General features: G+C 34.8%; 1 protein-coding gene across 5 annotated transcripts in view; it reads left to right on the forward strand.

The window, feature by feature from the left end:
• The window catches only part of UBR3 (ubiquitin protein ligase E3 component n-recognin 3), a 225,100-nt gene that overhangs the window by 70,791 nt on the left and 132,107 nt on the right, over window positions 1-22,202 (forward strand). For all 5 annotated transcript variants that reach the window (XM_081261280.1, XM_081261279.1, XM_081261282.1 and 2 more), the window contains exons 11-14: window positions 11,459-11,545; window positions 19,997-20,062; window positions 20,155-20,244; window positions 21,631-21,759. In XM_081261280.1, the coding sequence (XP_081117406.1) occupies window positions 11,459-11,545; window positions 19,997-20,062; window positions 20,155-20,244; window positions 21,631-21,759 (372 nt within the window). The remainder of the gene's footprint in view (window positions 1-11,458; window positions 11,546-19,996; window positions 20,063-20,154; window positions 20,245-21,630; window positions 21,760-22,202) is intronic.

A 22,202-nucleotide genomic window follows, 5' to 3' on the forward strand; every position in this document is an offset into this window, starting at 1 on the left:
TCTATGTGGTGCTGAGGATTGAACCCAGTGCCTCACACATGCTGGGCACTCTACCACTGAGCTACAACCCTAGTCCCTTAGTCTAGTTTTGATTTGCATTTCCCTGATTATTAGAGATGTTGGGCATTTTTTCATGTATTTGTCTGCCATTTGTGTTTCTTCTTTTGAAAAATTTCTGTATAGTTCTTTTGCTCATTTATTGATTGGGTTATGTTTTTTTTTGGTATTGAGTTTTTTTTTTTAGTTTTTAACATTCTAGATATATACTCTGGATACACACACACACACACTTATCAGAGGAGTACTGGCAAAGATTTTTTTTTTTTTTTTCCATTCTGTAGGCCTTCTTTTTGCTGTGCAGAAGATTCTTAATTTGATGGCACCCACTTAATTTTTGTTTTTATTGCTTAAGCTGTAAGGGTATTGTTGAGAAAGTTGGTACCTGTCCACCTGTGTAATGGAATTTTCTTCTAGCAGTCACAAGGTTTTCTGGAATAATTCCTAAGTCTTTGAGCCATTTGATTTGACTTTTGTGCAAGCTGAAAGGTAGGTGTTTGATGTTATTCTTCTACATATGGATATCCGGTTTTCCCAGCACGATTTGTTAAAAAGGCTACCTTTTCTCCAGTGTATTTATGGAACCTTTGTTAAGTATCAGATAGCTGTAAGTATGTGGGTTTGTCTCTGTATCTCCTATTCTATTCTGTTGGTCTTCATGTCTGTTTTGATGCTAATATCATGCTATTTTTGTGATTGTAGCTCTGTAGTATAATTTGAGATCAGGTATTGTGATGCCTCCTACATTGTTTTTCTTGTTCAGAATTGTTTTGACTATTCTGGGTCTGTATTCTTCTGAATGAATTTTAGATTTTTTTCTAGTTTTGTGAAGAATGTCATTAGTATTTTGGTGGCGATTGCATTGAATGTGTATATTTGTATATATATAATATATATATATATATACTATATGTATATAATATATGTATATATTATATTATTGTATATATATTATATATATGTGTGCTTTTGGTAGTGTAACCATTTTGACATATTAATTTTGCCTACCCAAGACTCTTCCATCTTCTGAGGTCTTCTTCAATTTCTTTCTTCAGTGTTCTATAGGTTTTGTTGTAGAGGTTCTTCACATTTAAAAAAAAATTTTTTTTAGTTGTATTTGGACACAATACCTTTATTTTACTTATTTATTTTTATGTGGTGCTGAGGATTGAACCAAGCACCTTTCATATGCTAGGCGAATGCTCTACCACTGAGCCACAACCCCAACCCCTCTTTCACATTTTTTGTTAGATTAATTCCCAGGTATTTTATTCTTTTTGAGGTTATTTTGAAATAAATGGTTTTCTAATTTCTTCCTCAGCTGAATTGCTGTTGGAGTATTAAAAAAAAGCTACTGATTTATGAGGGCTAATGTTGTATCCTGCTACTTTGCTAAATTCATTTGTTAGCACTAGAAGTCTTCTGGTGGAATTTTTTTTGGGGTGTTCTAGATATTGGATCATGTCATCAGAAAACAGAGATAGTTTGAGCTCTTTGTTTTCTATTTGTATTCCTTTAATTTCCTTCTCTTGCCTGATTGCTCTGGCTAGAGTTTCAAGAACTATAATGAATAGAAGTGGTGAGAGTGGACATCCTTGTCTTGTTCCTGTTTTTAGAAGAATAGCTTTCAGTTTTCTCTGTTCAGTGTGATGTTGACTTTAGGTTTGTCATATATAACCTTTATAATGTTAAGGTAATTTCCTTTTATCCCTAGTTTCTCCAGTGGTTTTAACATGAATCATTACTGCCTTTTATCAAAGGCCTTTTCTGTATCTATTGAAATGATCATATTCTTATTCTCATTTCTATTTAAGTGGTGAATTACATTTGTTCATTTGCATATGTTGAACCCATCTTGCATACTTGGGATGAAGCCCATTTGATCATGGTGTATTATCTTCTTAATGTGTTTTTGAATGCAGTTTGCTAATGTTTTATTAAGAAATTTGCTTCTGTATTCATCAGGGATACTGGTCTGTAGTTTTCTTTCCTAGATGTTTCTTTGTCTGATTTTAGTATTAGAGTTACCCTGGCTTCATAGAATGTGTTTGGGAGTTGTTCTACCTTTCATTTTCATGGAATAATTTGAGAAAGACTAGTGTTAGTTCTTCTTTAAAGGTATGGTAGAACTCCGTTGAGAATCCAGCTGGTTCTGAGCTTTTCTTTATTGGTAGGCTTTTAAATGCTGTTTGTTTTATTACTTGATATTGGCCTGTTCAGGGCTTTTTTTTTTTTTTGTAGTTGTGGATGGACAGCATGCCTTTATTTATTTATTTTTATGTGGTGTTAAGGATCGAACCCAGTGCCTCACATGCTAGACAAGTGCTCTGCTGCTGAGCTATTACCCCAGCTACTGTTTAGGTTTTCTCTATTTTCCTGGTGCAATTTGGGCAGGTTATTTGTTAGAAATTTGTCAGTGCCTTCTAGATTTTGCAGTTTATTGGAGTATAAATTTTTAAAATAGTTTCTAATGATCATCTGATTTTCAGAAATGTATGTGGTAATATCTCATTTTTTTATCTCTAATTTTGTTGATTTTGGTCTTCTCTCTTTTGGTTAGTTTGGCTAAGGGTTTATCAATCTTATTTACCTTTTTGAAGAACCAACTCTTGGTTCTATTGATACTGTGTATTGTTTGTTCATTCTCAATTTCATTAATTTTGGCTCTGATCTTTATTATTTTCTGTCTCCTACTGATACTTTGGAGTAGTTTTTTTTTTTTTTTTTTTGGGGGGGGGTATACCAGGGATAGAACTGAAGGGCACTTAACTTCTGAGCCACATTCCCAACCCTTTTAAAATTTTTAAAATTTTGAGGCAGGGTTTTGCTAAGCTTTGTAAGGCCTTGCTAAATTGCTGAGGCTGAGGCTTGCTTTGAATTTGTGATCCTCCTGCCTCAGCCTCCCAAGCCAATGGGATTACAGGCATGTGCCACCATGCCTGGCTTTTTCTTCTTTTTTCAGTTCTTGAGGTAGAGCATAGCTTATTTATTTGGAATCTCTCATTCTCTCTTTATTTACTGTAGGCACTCAATTTTGCAATGAATTTTCCTCTATTATTAGTATTAAAGTATTGCTTTAATACTATCCCAGAGATTTTGATGTTATTCCTTTATTTTCATTTGTTGTTTCTGTGATTTTTTGATTATATTTCTCATTCCTTTTATCCATTGTTTATTTAAAAGAGTAATGTTTAATCTCCATCTTTTTATGTGATTTCTATTATCTTTCTTGTTGTGGATTTTTCATTTCATTCCATTATGGTTTACTAGGATGCATGGAATTATACTGATTTTTTTGAGGGTGGTGTATTTTCTAAGACCTATAACCTAGAATATGGTCTATTTTGTGAAAGAGTCTATGAGCTGCTGAGAAGAAGGGGAAATTAAACTATTTTGGGATGAAATATTCTATAGGAGTCTATTAGGTATTTTGATTTATAGTATTTTTTATGTTGCATATATTTTTATTGATTTTATGCTTTGATGACCCGTCTTCTGGTGATAAGGGTGTGTTGAAATCACCTATTATTATTTTTTGGGTCTATCTAGGATTTAAAGTCAAGGAGTATTTTTTTTTTTTAATAATGTAACTGGATGCATTGATATTTGAGGTACATGTAAGGTCAGACAGTGGTGACCAAAAGGAGGCAGATTTAAAATGGCTGCTGAATGAGGCTTTATTGAGATTTTGCTCCCAGGCAAGACCCTTAGACCAACAGGGTGGGTCTGAGGAGAAGCACACTGGGGCTCTACTGGACTGGAATTTTTATTGGGCTTAGAGCAGGAAAGGAGGGCTTGGGACAGGAAAAGGGGTTTTTAGAGTCCCATGTCCTACTGGAGTTGTTGTTGGTGGGAGGCTGGCTAAGATCCAGGATTGGTCAGGAGACCCCACTGATTGACAGGTGATTTTGTCAGCATCTGATTGGTGTTTCTGTGTCTCCCGGATTGCTTGGTGCTTTGTTCCTTAGCCATCTCCATCGACCTGACAGTATATATATTTGCTACTGTTTTATTTTCTTGTTAGATTGTTCCCTTTACCAGGATGTAATAGCCTTCTTTGTCACTTCTGATTAGTTTTTATTTGGAATTCAGCTTTGTCAGATATGAGAGTAACTATTCTAGCTTGTTTATGGACTCCATTTGTGTAGAATATTTTTTCCATCCTTTTGCCTTCAGCTGTGAATATCTTTGCCTATGAGATGAACACCTCTCGCAAATAGTGTATAGTTGAATCTTGTTTTTTGTTCCATTCTGCTAATCTATGTCTTTTAATTGGGAAGTTGAGACCATTTATATTCAGTGTTATTATGGATATGTGTTGTGATTTGCTGCCATTTTGATTATTTTATTTTGTTTTGATTTTTGTTTAGAAGATTAGTCTTCTCTTGATTTTTATCTATTTGGGAATATTGAGATTTTTTTTTTTTTCTTTCCAGGCTCTCCTTGATTTTAGTGTCTGAGTTCAGAATCAGAAGTTAGCCTTGTTGGTTTGCCTCTAAATATTTCTCTCTGGCAGCTTTTAATATTCTTTCCTTATTTTCTATGCTGGACATTTTGATTATGATGTCTTGGAGATTTCTCTTCTGATCAGGTCTATTTGGAGTTTTATATGTTTCCTGTATGTGAATGTCATTTTATTTCTGATATGGGGAAAATTTTTTTGTTATTATCTCATTGAAAATATTCTTAATGACTTTAGCCTGCATCTCCATGTTCTCTTCTATCCCAGTGATTCTCAGGTTTGGTCTCTTGATGTTGTGCCAGAATTCTTGTATATTCTGGTCATATTCTATCATTTTTTTTCTTTTGTTGTATTTTGTCTACTCAATCATATATTCTGTCTACAAGGCCTGAGGATCTATCTCAAGGTCTGAAGTTCTGTTTACATAATCTAATGTGTTAGTGATACTTTCAAGTGAATTAAAAAAAATTTTTTTTAAACATGTTGATGGACCTTTATTTTATTCATTTATTTATATGCAGTGCTGAGAATCGAACCCAGTGCCTCACACATGCTAGGCAAGTGCTCTACCACTGAGCCACAACCCCAGCACTCAAGTGAATTTTTAATTTAAGTCATTGTGTCTTTCATTTTCAGGAGTTCTGATTGACCTATTTTATGTATATATATATATATATATATATATATATATATAATTTATTTATTTATTTTGGGTACTAGGCATTGAACTCAGGGTCACTTGATCACTGAGCCACATCCCCAGCCTTATTTTGTATTTTATTTAGAGACAGCATCTCTCATTGAGTTGCTTAGCAACTCGCCTTTCCTTAGCTGAGGCTGGTTTTTAATTCTCTTGATTGCCCTGTCTCAGACTCTCGAGCTGCTGGGATTACAGGTGTGTTTCACCCCTTCCAGCTTTCAGTATTTCTATTTCTTTAATGAAATGGCTTAGATCTTCTTTTACTTCATGGAATATTGTAATAATCAGTAATTTTTCCCTCTTCATTCAACATTTTAATAATCAGTTTTTAAAAAAATAATCTTTCGGGGCTGGGGATGTGGCTCAAGCGGTAGCGCGCTCGCCTGGCATGCGTGCGGCCCAGGTTCGATCCTCAGCACCACATACCAACAAAGATGTTGTGTCCGCCGAGAACTAAAAAATAAATATTAAAAAAATTCTCTCTCTCTCTCTCTCTCTCTCTCTCTCCTCTGTCTCCTCTCTCACTCTCTCTTTAAAAAAAAAAATCTTTCTCTGGAATTTCATCCATTTCCATATCTGTAGGATTCTTTGTTGGGGGATTATTAATTTTGTGCGGAGATTTGTTTTCCTGTTTCCTTATGTTGGGTATTAATTTAGGTGAATTCTCCATCCTCTTTTATATGTGTGTCCTTATATGTGTAATAGTTCTTTTTTTATTCTAGGATTTCTCTCTGTTTTTGGTATATGAGTAGATGTTGGCAGTTGGGGAAACCAGAAGTTCCCCTCTGATTGTTCCTTCTTGGAGCTTAGTTTTTGGTTTGGGGTATTTATCTCCCCAACTCTATGAGTTGAAGTAATGTTTAGTCTCAAGGGAGGCTAGATCATGTGTGGGGTAAGTTTGTCTGTTGTTTGGATTATGAGCATTTCTTGGTAGCAGGATCTGTATAATCTTGAAGTGTCTCAATCACTTTCCATCCCCTTTTAGAAGGAGGGTTAATCCAGGAATTATACTAAAGTTGGTAATAGATGTCCTTTTTTTTTTTTTTTGGTACTTGGGAGTGAACCCAGGGAAGCTTAACTACTGAACTACATCCCTAGCCCTCTTTATTTTTTGAGACAGGATCTCAATAAGTTACATAGAGCCTCTCCTCTTCAAGTTGCTGAGACTGGCTTTGAACTTGGGATTTTTCTGCCTTAGCCTCCTGAGATGCTAGGATTATAGCCATGTGCTAGTGCACCTGGCCAGACATAGAATTTTTATTTATTTATTTATTTTAGTTTTCAGCAGACACAACATCTTTGTTTGTATGTGGTGCTGAGGATCGAACCCGGGCCTCACACATGCCAGGCGAGCATGCTACCGCTTGAGCCTCATCCCCAGCCCCCAGACATAGAGTTTTAAGATAGATGTCTGACATTTACTTTGACATCTGTAATCTTAATTGTCTCCTATATAGGAAAGGTGAGGTCAGCATTTAACATCAGTGACAGCAATACACAACTATGAACTAGATCAGGTATTTAACATCAGGTATCTAATATGTTGTCTATTGTATTAATAATTACATCAACATAAATGGGGTATGATTTACATAAACCATTTAATTGTATTAGTGCAATCTTAGTTTCTTAAGAAAAGGAAAACAGTGGAAAGGTGAGAAAAAGTTTGAAATATTAAAAAAAAATGCTATCAGAGGAAAGGGAGGTAGTTAGCAGATGTTGGCTCACTGAGAAACAGTTTTCCCGCTTTGTAAGTCAAATGCTGATGAGCTGCTGGAAAGTACATCCTTCCTCTAATGTGCTATCCTCTCTCTTCTCAGAATATTTTTTATGGATCATTTCATTTGCATCTTTATAATAGTGCTGGGAGGCAAGTAGTAGTATGCCCATTTTTACTTTTGGAGAAACTGAGAATCATAAAATGTACATTTGCTAAAGGTCATAAAACTATTAAGTATAAGCCACCATTTTTTTTTTCCAGGATTGGTATGGTGGTAATGGGAAGTTGGGAGACATACTCTGAATGTAAAAATATACTATAGAAATGGAATTAACTGGTCATCTTAAAATAGTCTTGGTACCTACTTGTCCAGTTGTTCTCCAAGTGGGTTGTACCAGTTCATACTTGTGCTAAGAGTGTAGAATGGAACACTGTTAACTCAAATCCTTGACATAATGGGAGAATATTTGGTGTTTTCTTCTTTCTTTTTTTTTAATCCATGAATGATTTGGCACTTTAATTTGGTTAGGACAGATTATTTATGGTAACTTATAAGTACACTTAAATTTTTTAAATTGAGAGTTGGGGAATAGAATGTATAAAATAATATTTCTATGAAGATGAATCTCATACAGAATAGACTGAAACAGAGTGAGACTGTCAGCGTTGTGACCAGATAAGTGATGCTTGGTCTGGTTGGATACAGTAACAATAGTTGAGAACCTATATGATAATATTATGGAAGAATCAACAGGACATGGAACCAAATGAGTAAACGAGAAGTAAAAAATGAACTTGAGACCAGTGCAGTGGTGCATGCCTATAATCCCAGCTGCTTATTAGGAGGATGAGACAGGATGATTGAGAGTTCAAAGCCAGCCTCAGCAACCTCAAGGCACTAAGCAACTCAGTGAGACCCTGTCTCTAAATAAAATACAAAGTAGGGCTGGGAGTGTGGCTCAGTAGTTGAGTGCCCTGAGTTCAATCCCTAGTACCAAAAAAAAAAAAAGGTGAGACTCAGTTTTTCTGTGTGTGGGTGTGAATAATTTACTTACGTAGCCCATGAATTTAATGTGTTTGACACTATAATTTTATTTTATACATTGATGCCGTCCAAATACTTCAAAACAATTTTTAAAATTAGGATATAATTCATAAGAAAATGACATTTTAACCACTTTAAACTATATAATTCAGTGGTTTCTAGTGTATTCCCAAAAGTGTGCAACCATTACCACTATTTTCATCATTTATATCACCCCCAAAAGAAATTTCATACTTCCCAATTCCAACCTCCTCTCATCCCCTGGAAACCATTTATCTACTTCTGTCTCTATGAATCTGCCTAATCAGGGCATTTCATGGGTGGCCTCTTGTGTCTGGGTATTACTTAGTGTAATTTTTTTAAAATCTTTTTTTTATTGATTTGTTAAAAAATAAATGACAGTGGAATGCATTACAATTCTTATTACACATATATAGCACAATTTTTCATATCTTTGGTTGTATATAAAGTATGTTGACACCAATTTGTGTCTTCATATATGTACTTTAGATAATGATGTCCATCACATTCCACCATCTTTGCTAACCTACTCTTCTACTCCCCTTCCCTCCCACCCCTCTGCCCTATGTAGAGTTCCTCTATTCCTCCCGTGCTCCCCCTCCCTACCCAACTATGAATCAGTCTCCTTATATCAGAGAAAACATTTGGCATTTTTTTGGGGGGGATTGGCTGACTTCACTTAGCATTATCTTCTCCAACGCCATCCCCATCCACTTACCTGCAAATGCCATGATTTTATTCTCTTTTATTGCTGGGTAAAATTTTATTGTGTATATATGCCACATTTTTTTATCCATTCATGTACTGAAGTGCATCTGTGTTGGTTCCACAGTTTAGCTATTGTGAATTGTGCTGCTATAAACATTGATGTGTCTCTGTAGTACACTGATTTTTAGTCCTTTGGGTATAGACCGGGGAGAGGGATAGCTGGGTCAAATGGTAGTTCTATTCCCAGATTTCCAAGGAATCTCCATACTACTTTCCATATTGGCTGCACCAATTTGCAGTTCCACCAGCAGTGTATGAAAACCTTTTCCCCCACATCCTGGCCAACACTTATTGTTGTTTGTCTTCATAATAGCTGCCATTCTGACTGGAGTGAGATGATATCTTACAGTAGTTTTGATTTGCATTTCTCTAATTGCTAGAGGTGATGAACATTTTTTTCATATGTTTGTTGATTGATTGTATATCCTCTTCTGAGAAGTGTCTGTTCAGTTCCTTGGCCCATTTACTTAGTGTAATGTTTTGAAGGTTCAACTATATTGCAGCATTATCAACAATCCATTCCTTTTTATGGCTGAATAGTAGTCCATTATATGGATATTCCAGATTTTATTTGTCTATCAGTTGATAGACATTTGGATTTATTTTGCATTTTTGACTATTATGAATATAGCTTCTGTGAGCATTTGCATATAATTTTTATGTGAACATGTTTCCAGTTCTCTTTAGTATAGTATGTACCAATGGAATGCTTATTTATATGGCAACTCTTATATTTAACTTGCTGAAGAATTGCCAAAATATTTTTTTAGCAGATGCACCATTTTATATTCTCATCAACAATGTATGAGTTTTCTAATTTCTCTACATTCTTATTAACACATAGTTTTTATTTTACATTTTAAAAATTATGGTCATCCTAGGGGGTATGAAGTGGGGTGTGTGTGTGTGTGTGTGTGTGTGTGTGTGTGTGTGTATTTGATACCAGGGATTGAACTCAGGGGCACTTGACTACTGAGCCACACCCCCAACCCTATTTTGTATTTTATTTAGAGGCAGGTTCTCACTGAGTTGCTTAGCACCTTGCCGTTGCTGAACTCTCAATCCTACTGTCTCAGCCTCCTCTGGGATTATAGGCATGTGCAACTGTGTCTGGCTTTTGGTTTTAATTCACAGTTTTCCATGGTTTTAAACATATTTTCATGTACTAATTAACTATTTGTATATTTTCTTGGGAGAAATGTCTATTCAAATCCTTTTCCTATTATTTATTTATTTAGAGAGCCTTCTCTTGATTTATGTTTTCATTTAATTTAAAACTTTCTTATTTCATTGGGTCCATTTTACCATAAAACATTGTAATTGCCTTTCATAGTACCTTTATTTCTAATGGCTCATACCTATCATTTCTTCTTCCAAATTGTGTTGTAAGCCAAGATATCACAGGCTAATTACAGTATTAATGTTTTGCTTTCCTTTTTTAATTTTATAAAATGTGCACTTTAACCATTTTTAGGTTTACAGTTCAAAGTATATTCACATTGAGTAGTCATCACCGTTGGCTAGTTTTAGTACATTTTCATCGGCCCAAAAGAGACTCTCTGTCAATTAAAAAATTACATTTACCAATTTGTTTTTTAAAAATATTTTTTATTTATACATGGACACAATATCTTTGTTTATTTATCTTTATATGGTGCTGAGATCGAATCCAGTGCCTACATGTTCGAGGCAAGTGTTGTGCCACTGAGCTACAACCCCAGCCCCATATTTACCAATTTGTACCATTATGGGGGTTTCTTAAAATAGAACCTAATTTGAGTCCATTTAAATTTTTTTTTTATTTAACTGCAGGCTAAATTTACTTAAATCGGGACTGACAAAAAATATCCTGTCAGCCATCATGATCTGAATTCTGGTGTATGATAACAGTTAAATATGGTACACATTAAAAAGCCATGAGACATTTTTGTTTTATGATAAATATGGCAGTGGCTATTATTTATTAGTAACTTTTTTGAGGTAAGTTATTAAGTCTGCTTTTTCTCCTTTCTCCTTAATGCCAGTGAAGATAATTTTTGCTCCAGGGATGTACATTTTGGGATTCTCCGAATACTCCATCAGTGTATATCCTCTCTTTTCCTTTATTCTTATTGGTGGCTGAGTGAGAGAATCCAACAGCCTGACCTGTCTTCAGCCCAGACAGTTCATGGAGATTTGACACAGTGTTTTGCTTGACTCCCTTTTCTCTCAGAGTGGCACTGGGCACACTTCTAAACAAAAATCTTCTTACTTCTCACCTTCATCCATTTTTAATTCACTCTCTTGTCGCTAGTCCACTGAAGGTTCCTGCTTGGAAGTCTAATGTCTTGCTTTCTCTCTTTATCAACTTTGACTCATTTTTAGGATATGTTATATAAAAGGAAGCAAAAATTGTATTCTTTAATTTTCATATTTGTCCTCACCCTCACTCCCAATCTCCTTTCTGAACCTTGGGCATGTAGGAGTGTGTATATGTGTATTTATGAAGAGGAGTGGAATTGTCTTTTTTCTTTTCCTGTCATTATCTTTTGAAGGGATGATTTCTTGAAATGCCAAATATAATGGTTATCTTGAAAATATATACATTTTACCATATCTGCAATGTATACCGTTATCATGCATTAAATATAATTTGGTATTGAAATATTTACATTTACATATTGTAAAATTTACATATTATTTTAGGAAACTCAAGAATATACCCGAAATGTTGTAAGATACTGCCTTGAAGCCCTTCAAGACTGGTTTGATGCGATAAACTTCGTAGATGAGGTATGTATATTTTTGATATATGCAAAAGCATTTAAGAAAAATGTTAAATCTCCTTTCACATAAAAAATTATGAATTTTTTAATGGAATAAGGGAAAGAAGTCAGAATTAACATAATGTTATTTTGCTTTAAAAGGGGTAAATTAAAAGGGGAGACTAGTTTTTGATGTTTAGAAAATTCCAGAATGTAGTATTTATGTCTGCTTCTTTCTTAGAACAGGCATGATTTCTTTTTATGTTATGTGTATGTGTGTCATTATTTCTCAGAAGTGAAGATTAATTTCAGTTGAAGAGATAAAAATGTCAGTGCAAATTTGAATAAGATAGGGGAGATAAAGAAAAATATATTACAACTTTTAGTTGGACAGTATTCTTTTTAGAGGTTGAAAAGATACACTTGAACAAAGGTAATTTTTATTAATAATAGAGAAGAGTTGGCACAGGACATTTTATGTGTGAATTGAATAAGTGATTACTTTTATTAGTCAAGTTTACCAGGAGCCCCTTTTATTCATCTTATGAAGTAGGGTCAGAATATGTTATATACAGAGAAACAAATATGTTTAGACAGCACTGCCCCTCACCTCCCAATCTCCTTTCTGAACCTTAGGCAGGTAGGGGTGTGTATATTTGTGTTTATGGAGAGGAGTAGAATTGTCTTTCTTTTTTTTCTTTTCCTGTTTTTTTTTTTTTTTTTTTTTTTAATTTTGACACAATCACAAATTTATTTGGAAGTTGATAGTGGAAATAGGTTTCTTTTCTAGAATCATTGAACAGTTAATTTGTTGACTTGACACCCTATGACTTCCAGGCACTTTAGTGTATATTTCCTACAAAGATATGTTCTTCTATAACCAGACTACAACTGTAAAATTCAGTACTATGTTATTATCATCTAATCACTTATATTTTAGCAGTTGTTCAGTGATGTCCTTTATAGCAAAAGAATTTGGTTCAGAATCAAATTTTGCAATTTGATTTCCTGCCTCTGGTCTCTGGTCTCCTTCTGGAATACTTTCTCAGTTTTTCTTTTCCTTTTTGTTTCCTTCCTTCCTTCTCCTTCTTCTTCTTCTTCTTCTTCTTCCTCCTTTTTTTTTTTTTCACTTGTATCTAGGATTGAATCCAGGGGCACTTTACCATTGAGCTATATCTCCTCAGTCCTCTTTTTAAATTTTTTTTTCTTTTAGTTGTAGTTGGACACAATACCTTTATTTTATTTATTTATTTATTTTTATGTGGTACTGAGGATCGAACCCAGTACCTCACATGTGCTAGGTGAGTGTTCTACCACTGAGCTACAACCCCAGCCCCTCAGTCCTTTTTTAATTTAATTTTTTTTTTTTTTTTTTACACTCAGGACTGAATCCAACGTTGCTTAACCACTGTGCCACAACCCCCTTTCTAATATTTTATTTGGAGACAGGGTCTTGCTGAATTGCTTAGGACCTTATTAAATTGCTGAGGCTGGCTTTGAACTCACAATTCTCCTGCCCAAGCCTCCCAAGCTGCTGGGATTACAGGAGTGTGCCACTGTGTCTGGCCCTTTTTTAATTTTTTAAACTTTGAGACAGGTCTTGCTAAATTGCTTAGGGTCTTGCTAAAGTTGCTGAAACTGGGCCCAAATTTGCAATTATCCTGCCTCAGCCCCCCATCTGTGCACCACCATGCTTATCCTGAACTGTGACATTTTAAAGCATGTAGATCAATCATTTTGTAGAATGTTCCTCAGTTTGGGTTTGTCTCATGATTAGATTCAGATTATATATCATTTTTAGAAATGACATAGTGAAGTTGTAGTCTTTTAATTGTAACTGGTAACTTATGATTTATGTTAGTCCTGATGATGTTCTCTTTGATCACTTGATTAGAATGATGCTTGGTAGCCTTCGTCAGCATGAAGTTACCTTTTCTATTACTGTAATTATTTTATTTAATGGTTTTTAATCCATTAGTATTATTGTTTAATGCTCAAATTCTTTTAGATTTGGCCAGAAAAAAACCCATTCAAGTTGGTTTCTGCGTCCGTTTGCTTGTTTCACAATTCTTTGAGTAATTCCATGCTGTATGTCACAAGATGTTTCAAGCTCACACTATAGATTCTATAACCCATTTCTGGAATAAGTAATTTATTTAAGGTTAACCTGGTGACTTTTAGTGGAGAACAATATTTAAAAGCAAAAACTGGGTGCTAGATGTGCTCATTATTATTGGAGTGTCAGTCTTCTCAGGCTCTCATAGTAAGCCCCGGTTAGGAGTATGGTGTATATTATGTATACACACACATACATATATATTTACTTCTATATTTATTTTTCTATGTGCAGTAAATGTTATGAATCCTTGATACTTTATATCACTTTTTTGTTTGTTTTGGTATTAGGGATTCATCTAAGGGTTTTATTCATGCTAGATAAATAATCTATCGCTGAGCCCTCAAGCAGATATTTTAAATTTCAAAGGTGTGGAGAGGCTATACTTCATGGTAGGGTGGTTGCCTAGAAATGCACAAGACCCTGGGTTTAATCCCCAGTACCCACCCCACAATAAGCTAAATAAATAAATAAAATAGAAAATAAAATTCTACTATAAAACCATAGACCTTTTTCTATTTATGCTCCAGCAATAAGAAACCTCACTTCCATCATCATGTATTCTCTCCTGGGGGTGTCGTATGACTTTATGACTATTCAGGTCTTACTTCCTATGTCAGGCCATACTCCCTATGTTAATTAGCACCCCACCTCCCTTTTCATTCTAAGCAACCTCTGACATCTCAAGCCCTCTTCCTTTGCCCGCATAGTTGTTCTGAACTTGGGCTCTGACATCCCTCTTCAGGCTCCTCACCTATTCTGTCTATTTTGCCTGCCTGCAAAATATGCCTGTTTTGTCCTGCCCACTCTTAGCCTCCCAGTGGCATTAAGAGTATATTGTTTAGGAAGGAAAGAGCCCTCTTTATCTTTTACTCTGATCCTTCCTGCCCCAAATTACATTATCTTCCACCCCAATCCACCCTTCGTCTAATATTTGTGTTTACTCTTAACCTTCAGCATGGATGATCTGGATTTTGTCCTTTTGGATTCTGAGTCTCTCTTTATCAGATTACCTTGATTCTTGCCCTTTAGTAATTGTTGCTCTTTAAGTTTAAACTTTATTTATTTCAGTAATAATGAGTGAATCTCCCTAGAACACTGTCTAGTTTCTAGAGAGCTTTATCCTTCTTTTAGCCCTCTGTATTCTTTATCTCTCTGCAGGATTAATCCCTCAGCTGAATTTTTGACTTTTTTCAACCTGAGACAATAGGAAGATTGAAGTGGGGGAAAGTTATATTATACACAGGATTATGTAGTAAATGACATGAAGTTAATTCATAGTTGGATTCAAGAGTGGAGTTAAGGATAATTAGAATCATTTGTGATATACAGTGTATCTGAATTCAAGGAAATAGTACATTTTTCACACAAATATTTTTAGGAAGATATTGAATGTAATAAAGAATTTAAATTGAATTTTAACAGAAGAGAAAATAAACATAGAACACAAGAGATCAAAAAATGAATTCTGTTTTTATATAATGTTTAAAAGCTTTTATTATCTCTCATTTGTAGGTATGTAGTGTAGATACAGAGATATTAAATGACTTGCCTATAGTTATGTAGTAAATTACTAGTGGTCTTGGATCTAAACCTCATATTTCTTAATTGTTTGTTTAATAGTGTTTCAGGTATGCCAGTTTTTGAGAACAGGAAGGTTGGCATGTGAATTGTAGCTCTGCTATATACAGTTCAGTTAGCTATGTGACCTTAAACACATTTTTAAAAATTTTGTTTTTTATGTATATTTTTAAAAAAAATCTTTTTAACATTGCTCAGTTCATTTTTCTTATCTATTATCATAACATTAACCAATGAGGATTGACTAAGAGACATATTACATGTATGATAATTATTAGTTCTTCTGTCCTTGTGGGTGGATGTCAGAAGTTATTATAGTTAAGACAGTAAAGATTAAGCAAAAATATATATTGAACTCAATAAGCTGAATCAAGTAATTATATAGAAACAGGATAAAGTAAATTTTCCTCTAAGGCAGACCATTTAAGAAACTTCAAATGTGAATATTATGTGGGGTGGTGATTATGAGTATGTAGCAGAAACGTGTGACTGGAGTCCTCTGATAGAAGGATATTAGAACATTTGTTTAGCAAGTATTTATTTAATGTTTGCTTTTTTGTAAACACTGGGAGACAGTGATGAAGCAGACCCTGATTTAAGTATGTGGAACATAAGTAAATGGTTAATTTGATTTGTGTTTATGTGAAGTTGTGAGAAGGTATTGTGGGAACAACAGAAGGGAGCTTCTGATTTACCTTGTAGGACTCAATAGCAAAGTCTTAAAGATATGTTAATTTGGGGATGGGTTGGGAAGAAGGGCTATATAGCATTCAAGGCAGAGCAATAGCATAAACTAAGGAACAAAAGTGCTCTATATGTGTAACAAGAAATGTAATGCATTCTGCTGTCATTTTTTTAAAATCAATAAAAATTAAAGAAAAAAAGGAACAAAATTGTGGTGACTTAGGCAGCACTGCTTATGGTACATAACTTTATGTGACATGAGATGAAACTGGGAAGGTAAGCTTTGTCTTCTCAGAATTTGGAAGGTTAGGGTTGGGGTTGTGGCTCAGAGGTAGATCACTCACCTACCATGTGTGAGGCCCTGGGTTCGATCCTCAGCACCACATGAAAATAAAATAAAGACATTGTGTCCACCTATAAGTCAAAAATAGATAATAATAAAAAAAAGTATTTGGAAGGTTATCACAAGGCTAAAACATTAAGGAGTCACTAAAAGATTGTGAGCTGAAGTTCAATATTGAATTAATATTTTATTAAGACTACTTTCTGTCAGCATACACAGGTTTAACTAGAGAGAAGTTATGTTAGTCAAAGGATTCGTTTGAATGCAAAGATAATTTGAAGCAGCTTAAGTTAAAGGAGGGATAATTTATAATGAGTGCATAGGGGTGTCTCAGGGATCTTAGGGCCTCTGGAGCTCAGGAATGGGTTGGAATGATGCATAGAAACACCTCTTTTGCCTTTTCTTTGCTACATGCATCTGCTTCATTTTTTCTTCCCTCTCTGCTTCCATGTTCATGTGGTGAAATATTGTCTTCTTATATTTGCCTAATATTGCAATTTCAGGCATATACTAAGGCTGTTTTGTGAATGTCTCTAGGTCCCAGTTCCAAACTGTTTTTTTTTAAAAGAGAGAGGGAGAGAGAGAGAGAGAGAATTTTTAATATTTATTTTTTAGTTATTGGCCGACACAACATCTTTGTTTTTGTATGTGGTGCTGGGGATCGAACCTGGGCCGCACGCATGCCAGGCGAGCGCGCTACCGCTTGAGCCACATCCCCAGCCCCCAAACTGTTTTAAGAGTGAGGGAAACTCATTATTCTGGTTGAATTGGGTGTCTTCTGCCTGTTTTGAGTTCAGTCAAATATGGGTATTATAAATTTGACTTTCAGTCCCCAATCCCTGTATGTGTGGTCATGGAGACTGGGTAAAGGGGGTGTGGATATGTTTTGAAGAAGATGGGATGGATGGTCATGAGTGAAATAGACACCACAACAGATGTCTTACAGAGGGTAAGAGTAGAAGCAGGAGCTACTGCTGAAATCTAGGCATGAAACATTGAGAGCCTAAGCTAAGGTTGATTAGATGCAGTGTAGAAAGAAGAGAAAGTGGATTTGTGAGATACTTTAAAAATCAAATAATCATAATTTGATGCCTTGAGGAGGAGGTTTTTAAGAAGGAAGGAGTCTACTTTTTAGATTGTTATTACAGAGAATCTGGAGAAGAGACATTAAGTAGGATTGAGTTTTAGGGCAAAGATGCTGAGTTTGGTTTGGACACTGTATTTATAAACCCTGTGGTATATTAAGTGTTGATTTCAATAGACACTTGATTGTGATTTCTGCTGAGACTTGGAAATTATCTGGGTAGGTTTAGTGGTGAAAGCTTTGAATCTGGATAAAGTCATCTGTAACAAGAACAGTAGGAAATGGAAAATGGAATTCAGGGACCACCCAGTATATATACTGGGGTGAAAGAAAAGGAATTTATCAAGTGACCAATCTGACAAAGAGGGAGCATGAAATTTAACACTACAGAAAAATATGTTTACAATATGCTAAACCCCTCAGAGTAAAATAGAGTCCATGGTTTACTAGTTCACAGTAGTGTGTATTAAGTACTGTGTCATTTTATTTCTTTCTTATAATCATTCTATTGTTTGTTATTCCCACTTTACAGGCCAGGCAACTTATTAGGCACAGAGAAATTAAGTTGCTTGCTTATATTTTTGTGGCTCTAGGTGGTAGAGTTAGGGTTTGAATGTATACAGACTAGGCCTTAAGAGCGTTCTTAATGACTGTGCCTAAATGCCTTTAAAGAAAATTTTGGGAAATTCTGGTTTAACTAGTTAGTTTAGAATGTGTTACTAAAATAATTATGGTAATCAAGGGCAAATTTTTCTTTAAAAGAACACTTTTTATATCCTTCACATTTTGAAGAGCATGTTATTCTCATTAGTTTTAACAAAGATAATAATTTCATATTATGACTCTTTACAACATATATAATGTTATTTTATTGACACAATGTTCTGGATGTTTTTTTTTTTTTTTGGTACTGGGAATTGAACCCAGAGGCAATTTACCACTGAGCCATATTCCAAGACCTTTTTATTTTTAATTTCGAGACAGAGTCTCACTAAGTTGCTGAGGCTGGCCTTGAACTTAAGATCCTCTTGCCTCAGCCTTCCAAATTGCTGAGATTACAGGTGTGTGCCACTGTATCTGGCTCTGGGTAAAACTTTTTTTAAATAGGAAAATACTTAGTGAAAATTGATAAAAGCATTAAGAACAAATAATACCTTTTTAATGTTTCTTATTTGTATAAGAATGAAAAGTATGGTGTGCTTTTGCCCTTTAGTGATATCATGATCCATTGGAGTCACAGATTTAAAATAAAAATTTTATAATATTCACAGGCTGCCAAAGATTATTGACATATTATTTATCAAGTTTTGTTATGGAGGCTGATGTGTTTGACCTATATAAGGGTTGAACTGTACAAGGAGTGTCTCACCCAGCTGGTGAATAAGGAATCAAGGATACTCTGCATCTGTACTTCAGTTTAGAGTTATCTAGTCCCTTCCTTCCTCCCTTCCCTTCCCTTCCCTTCCCTTCTCTTCCCCATTCCCCCTTCCCTTCCCTTCCCTTCCCTTCCCTTCCCTTCCCTTCCCTTCCCTTCCCCATTTCCCCTTCCCTTCCCTTCCCTTCCTCATTCCCCCTTCCCTCCCCTCCCCTTCCCCTTCCCCTCCCCTTCCCCTTCCCTCTCCCTCCCCTCCCCTCTTCCTCCCCTCCCCTCCCCTCTCCCTCTCCCTCCCCTCTCCCTCCCTCAAGGGCAATTGGCAACTGAGCCACATCCCTAGCCTTATTTTGTATTTTATTTAGAGACAGAGTCTCACTGAGTTGCTTAGCACCTCACTTTTGCTGAAGATGGCTTTTAACTTGTGATCCTCCTGTCTTAGCCTCCTTAGCCATTGAGATTATAGGTGTGAGCCATTGTGCCCAGCTGTCCGGTCCACTTAATACTCTGTATGGCAGTGAGGTCCAGACTAGCTCCTCATTTTACCAGTTTTAAGCTTTAGGAAGTGACTTATATTTTCTAAGCTTGAATCCTCTATTGTTTTTTTTTTTTTTTAGAGAGAGAGAGAGAGAGAGAGAGAGAGAGAGAGAGAGAGAAGTTTTTTAATATTTATTTTTTTTAGTATTCGGGGGACATAACATCTTGGTTTGTATGTGGTGCTGAGGATCGAACCTGGGCCGCACGCGTGCCAGGCCAGCGCGCTACCGCTTGAGCCACATCTCCAGCCCCTTGAATCCTCTATTGTTGAGTTGAAATATCAATAGTTCCTATTCTATAGGATTCTTGTGAGAATTAAATGAGGTATTGTGGGTAAAGTTATTAGCATGGTGATGTAAGACATAATAAGTGCTCAATGAATATTAATTGAGTATATTATTCTTATTACTACCAAGTTTATAATGCATGTAATTGAAGAGTCCCTAAATGGACTAATGTAGAAGGTAATCTGTTCCATTTCATTTTTATAATGATTATTTGCTTTAGCTTAGGTTAGAAAAAAATCTGTGATAGATGCTTCAGAAATTTCAAAGATGAATAATATATACTTTCTGTTAAGGACTTAGGTGTTTAAAATTGTAATAATTCTAACTGTAGTGATTTTTAAAGCAATAACTTCTAAAATTTTAAGTTTTGATAAAATTTAGGGATAAATTCAGTGAAAGTATGATTTTAACACTTTAAAACCTTCTTAGAACTTCTTTTAAACATTCTTTGACTTGAGGATTTTGTTCATTCCAGCCAGCACCTAACCAAGTCACTTTTCATCTGCCTCTACATCGTTACTATGCTATGTTTTTGAGTAAGGTAAGACTCCCATTAAACAAATTTGTTTTGTTTTAAAGTTGTTATTTTTGGAGAAATATTGAATTACTATTTTTTTTCTAAATAATTTTTAGGCTGTAAAATGTCAAGAACTAGATTTGGATTCTGTTTTACCAGATCAGGAGATGTTAATGAAACTAATGATTCACCCACTCCAAATTCAAGTATGTATTCAAAATTTTAAATAGTTTTGAATTGGATTTTTGGGCTAAGTGATGCTTTTTCTTATTTTGTTAGTGTGCCTTTATCATTGTTACTATAGCCAAAATGTTTGAAAACATGAAAAAAAATGAATTCTTGTGTTTTTGCCTAATTCAGGTGTTTTTAAAATTTATTTTATGAGATGTAGCTTTAATTTCCCTAGGAGTTCTTTTCACTATATTTAACTACAGAGGAATTTAAACATATTTACCATTGTTTTGGAAGTCATGGGACCCAATAGGTTCTAGCTTTTGGGATTCCTAACATTTTATTTTCTTCACAGTTTGGGGAAATTTCCTTACTGGCCTTCAGTTTCCTCATCTGTAAAATGAGATGAGAAAGAAGAAAGAAGTATTAGCTTTAGTAAGCAATAAGATTTCTTTGAGTTCTCACACTATAATTTTCTGGGCCAGTCTTTTATATACATTAGAGGGACTTGCATCTCAATTTATTTTTCCTAGCTATTGTAGATTGTTAATCATTGAATTTCAACTCTAGGGGTTAGGAACAGGTAAAAGGTGATGTTATGACTGATTAGTTTTAGTAAACATTGGAAATAAATATATGAGGAGTTTTGATATAGTTTAGGAATAAATTCAGTGAAAGTATGTTTTTGACACTTTAAGACATTCTTAGAACTTCTTTTAAACATTCTTTGACTTGAGGATTTTGTTTATTCTAGCCAGCACCTAACCAAGTCATATAAGAAATATAAGAAAGAAAATTTATTCTAATATCCTTTTATAAAAACCTCCAGTTATTTGGAATACGAGTTGTTCAAAGGTTGAGTTAGGTTGAATTAAAGATGTAGGTTGTATTAGTTGATTTTTAAATAGCCAAGTTTCTTTTATGCTCATTCCATTGTGTTTCTCTGAGCTTCATGTATGTGTGCATTTTTTGAGGGAGAAATTAAGTGAAACTGAACATTAACTTCTCATGAAAGATTTCAGTGAAAATATTACAAATATATCTAGAAGTCATCTTTGAAAACTAACTCACATATAAGCTCCAAAAAAGGTGGCTATATAAAACATAATATTTATTTTAAAAAATTAAAAATATGTATTTGGGCTAAATAACTTTTTATCCGACAACTTTTTTTTTTTGGGGGGGGGCTTGTTTTTGTTTTCTGCCAGTACTGTATATGGAACCTAAGGTCTTGCACATTCTAGGCAAGCTCTGTGCCACTGAGCTGCATCCTCAGCCTTTAAACTGAATATCTTTAACCTTAGAATGCCAGGTTTATATTATGATTAAGTCATAAAATATTTAAGAATGATTAATGTGATTTTATAAAGATTGAATTTATGTGATTTATTCTCTAAAGTACTTATTTTTTATTTTATTAGGCAAGTCTTGCTGAAATCCACAGCAATATGTGGGTACGAAATGGCTTGCAAATCAAAGGACAAGCCATGACTTATGTCCAGTCTCATTTCTGTAATTCCATGATAGATCCTGACATTTACTTATTACAGGTAAAGTCAACTTGATAATAATAATGTGTTTTGAAGTGTCTAATTTATACCTGTGGAATTTTAATTTATAAAGGTAACAGAGTGATGACATGGAGAGGGCAGTACCAATGAAAGAAGTTATTACTTACATTTTTAAGGAAAGAGTTCATACCATACCACATGGGGCCACAAAGGAAAGCATCAGGTTTTGGTCAGGAGGTAGAGGCAGGAGTGAGAGGATCTAAGCCAGTGCCTTGTTTTGGTTTCTGCAGGAAAGATAAGGCAGGGCAGGGAAAACAGTTTAGACTTGAATAGTTTGAATAATTCTGGTGGTTTTGTGGCATAGTGACTGTACTTGACTTGTATGTATTCAGCTCTGGGTTGTTTAGGGGAAAACCTGTGTTGGTGTGTAAGTTAGATAACGTGGGTTGGATGGCTTACATGAGGTATGTTATCAAGTAAGG

Source organism: Spermophilus citellus, assembly GCF_964194105.1.
Source record: "Spermophilus citellus genome assembly, chromosome: 11".
Classification (NCBI taxonomy): domain Eukaryota; kingdom Metazoa; phylum Chordata; class Mammalia; order Rodentia; family Sciuridae; genus Spermophilus; species Spermophilus citellus.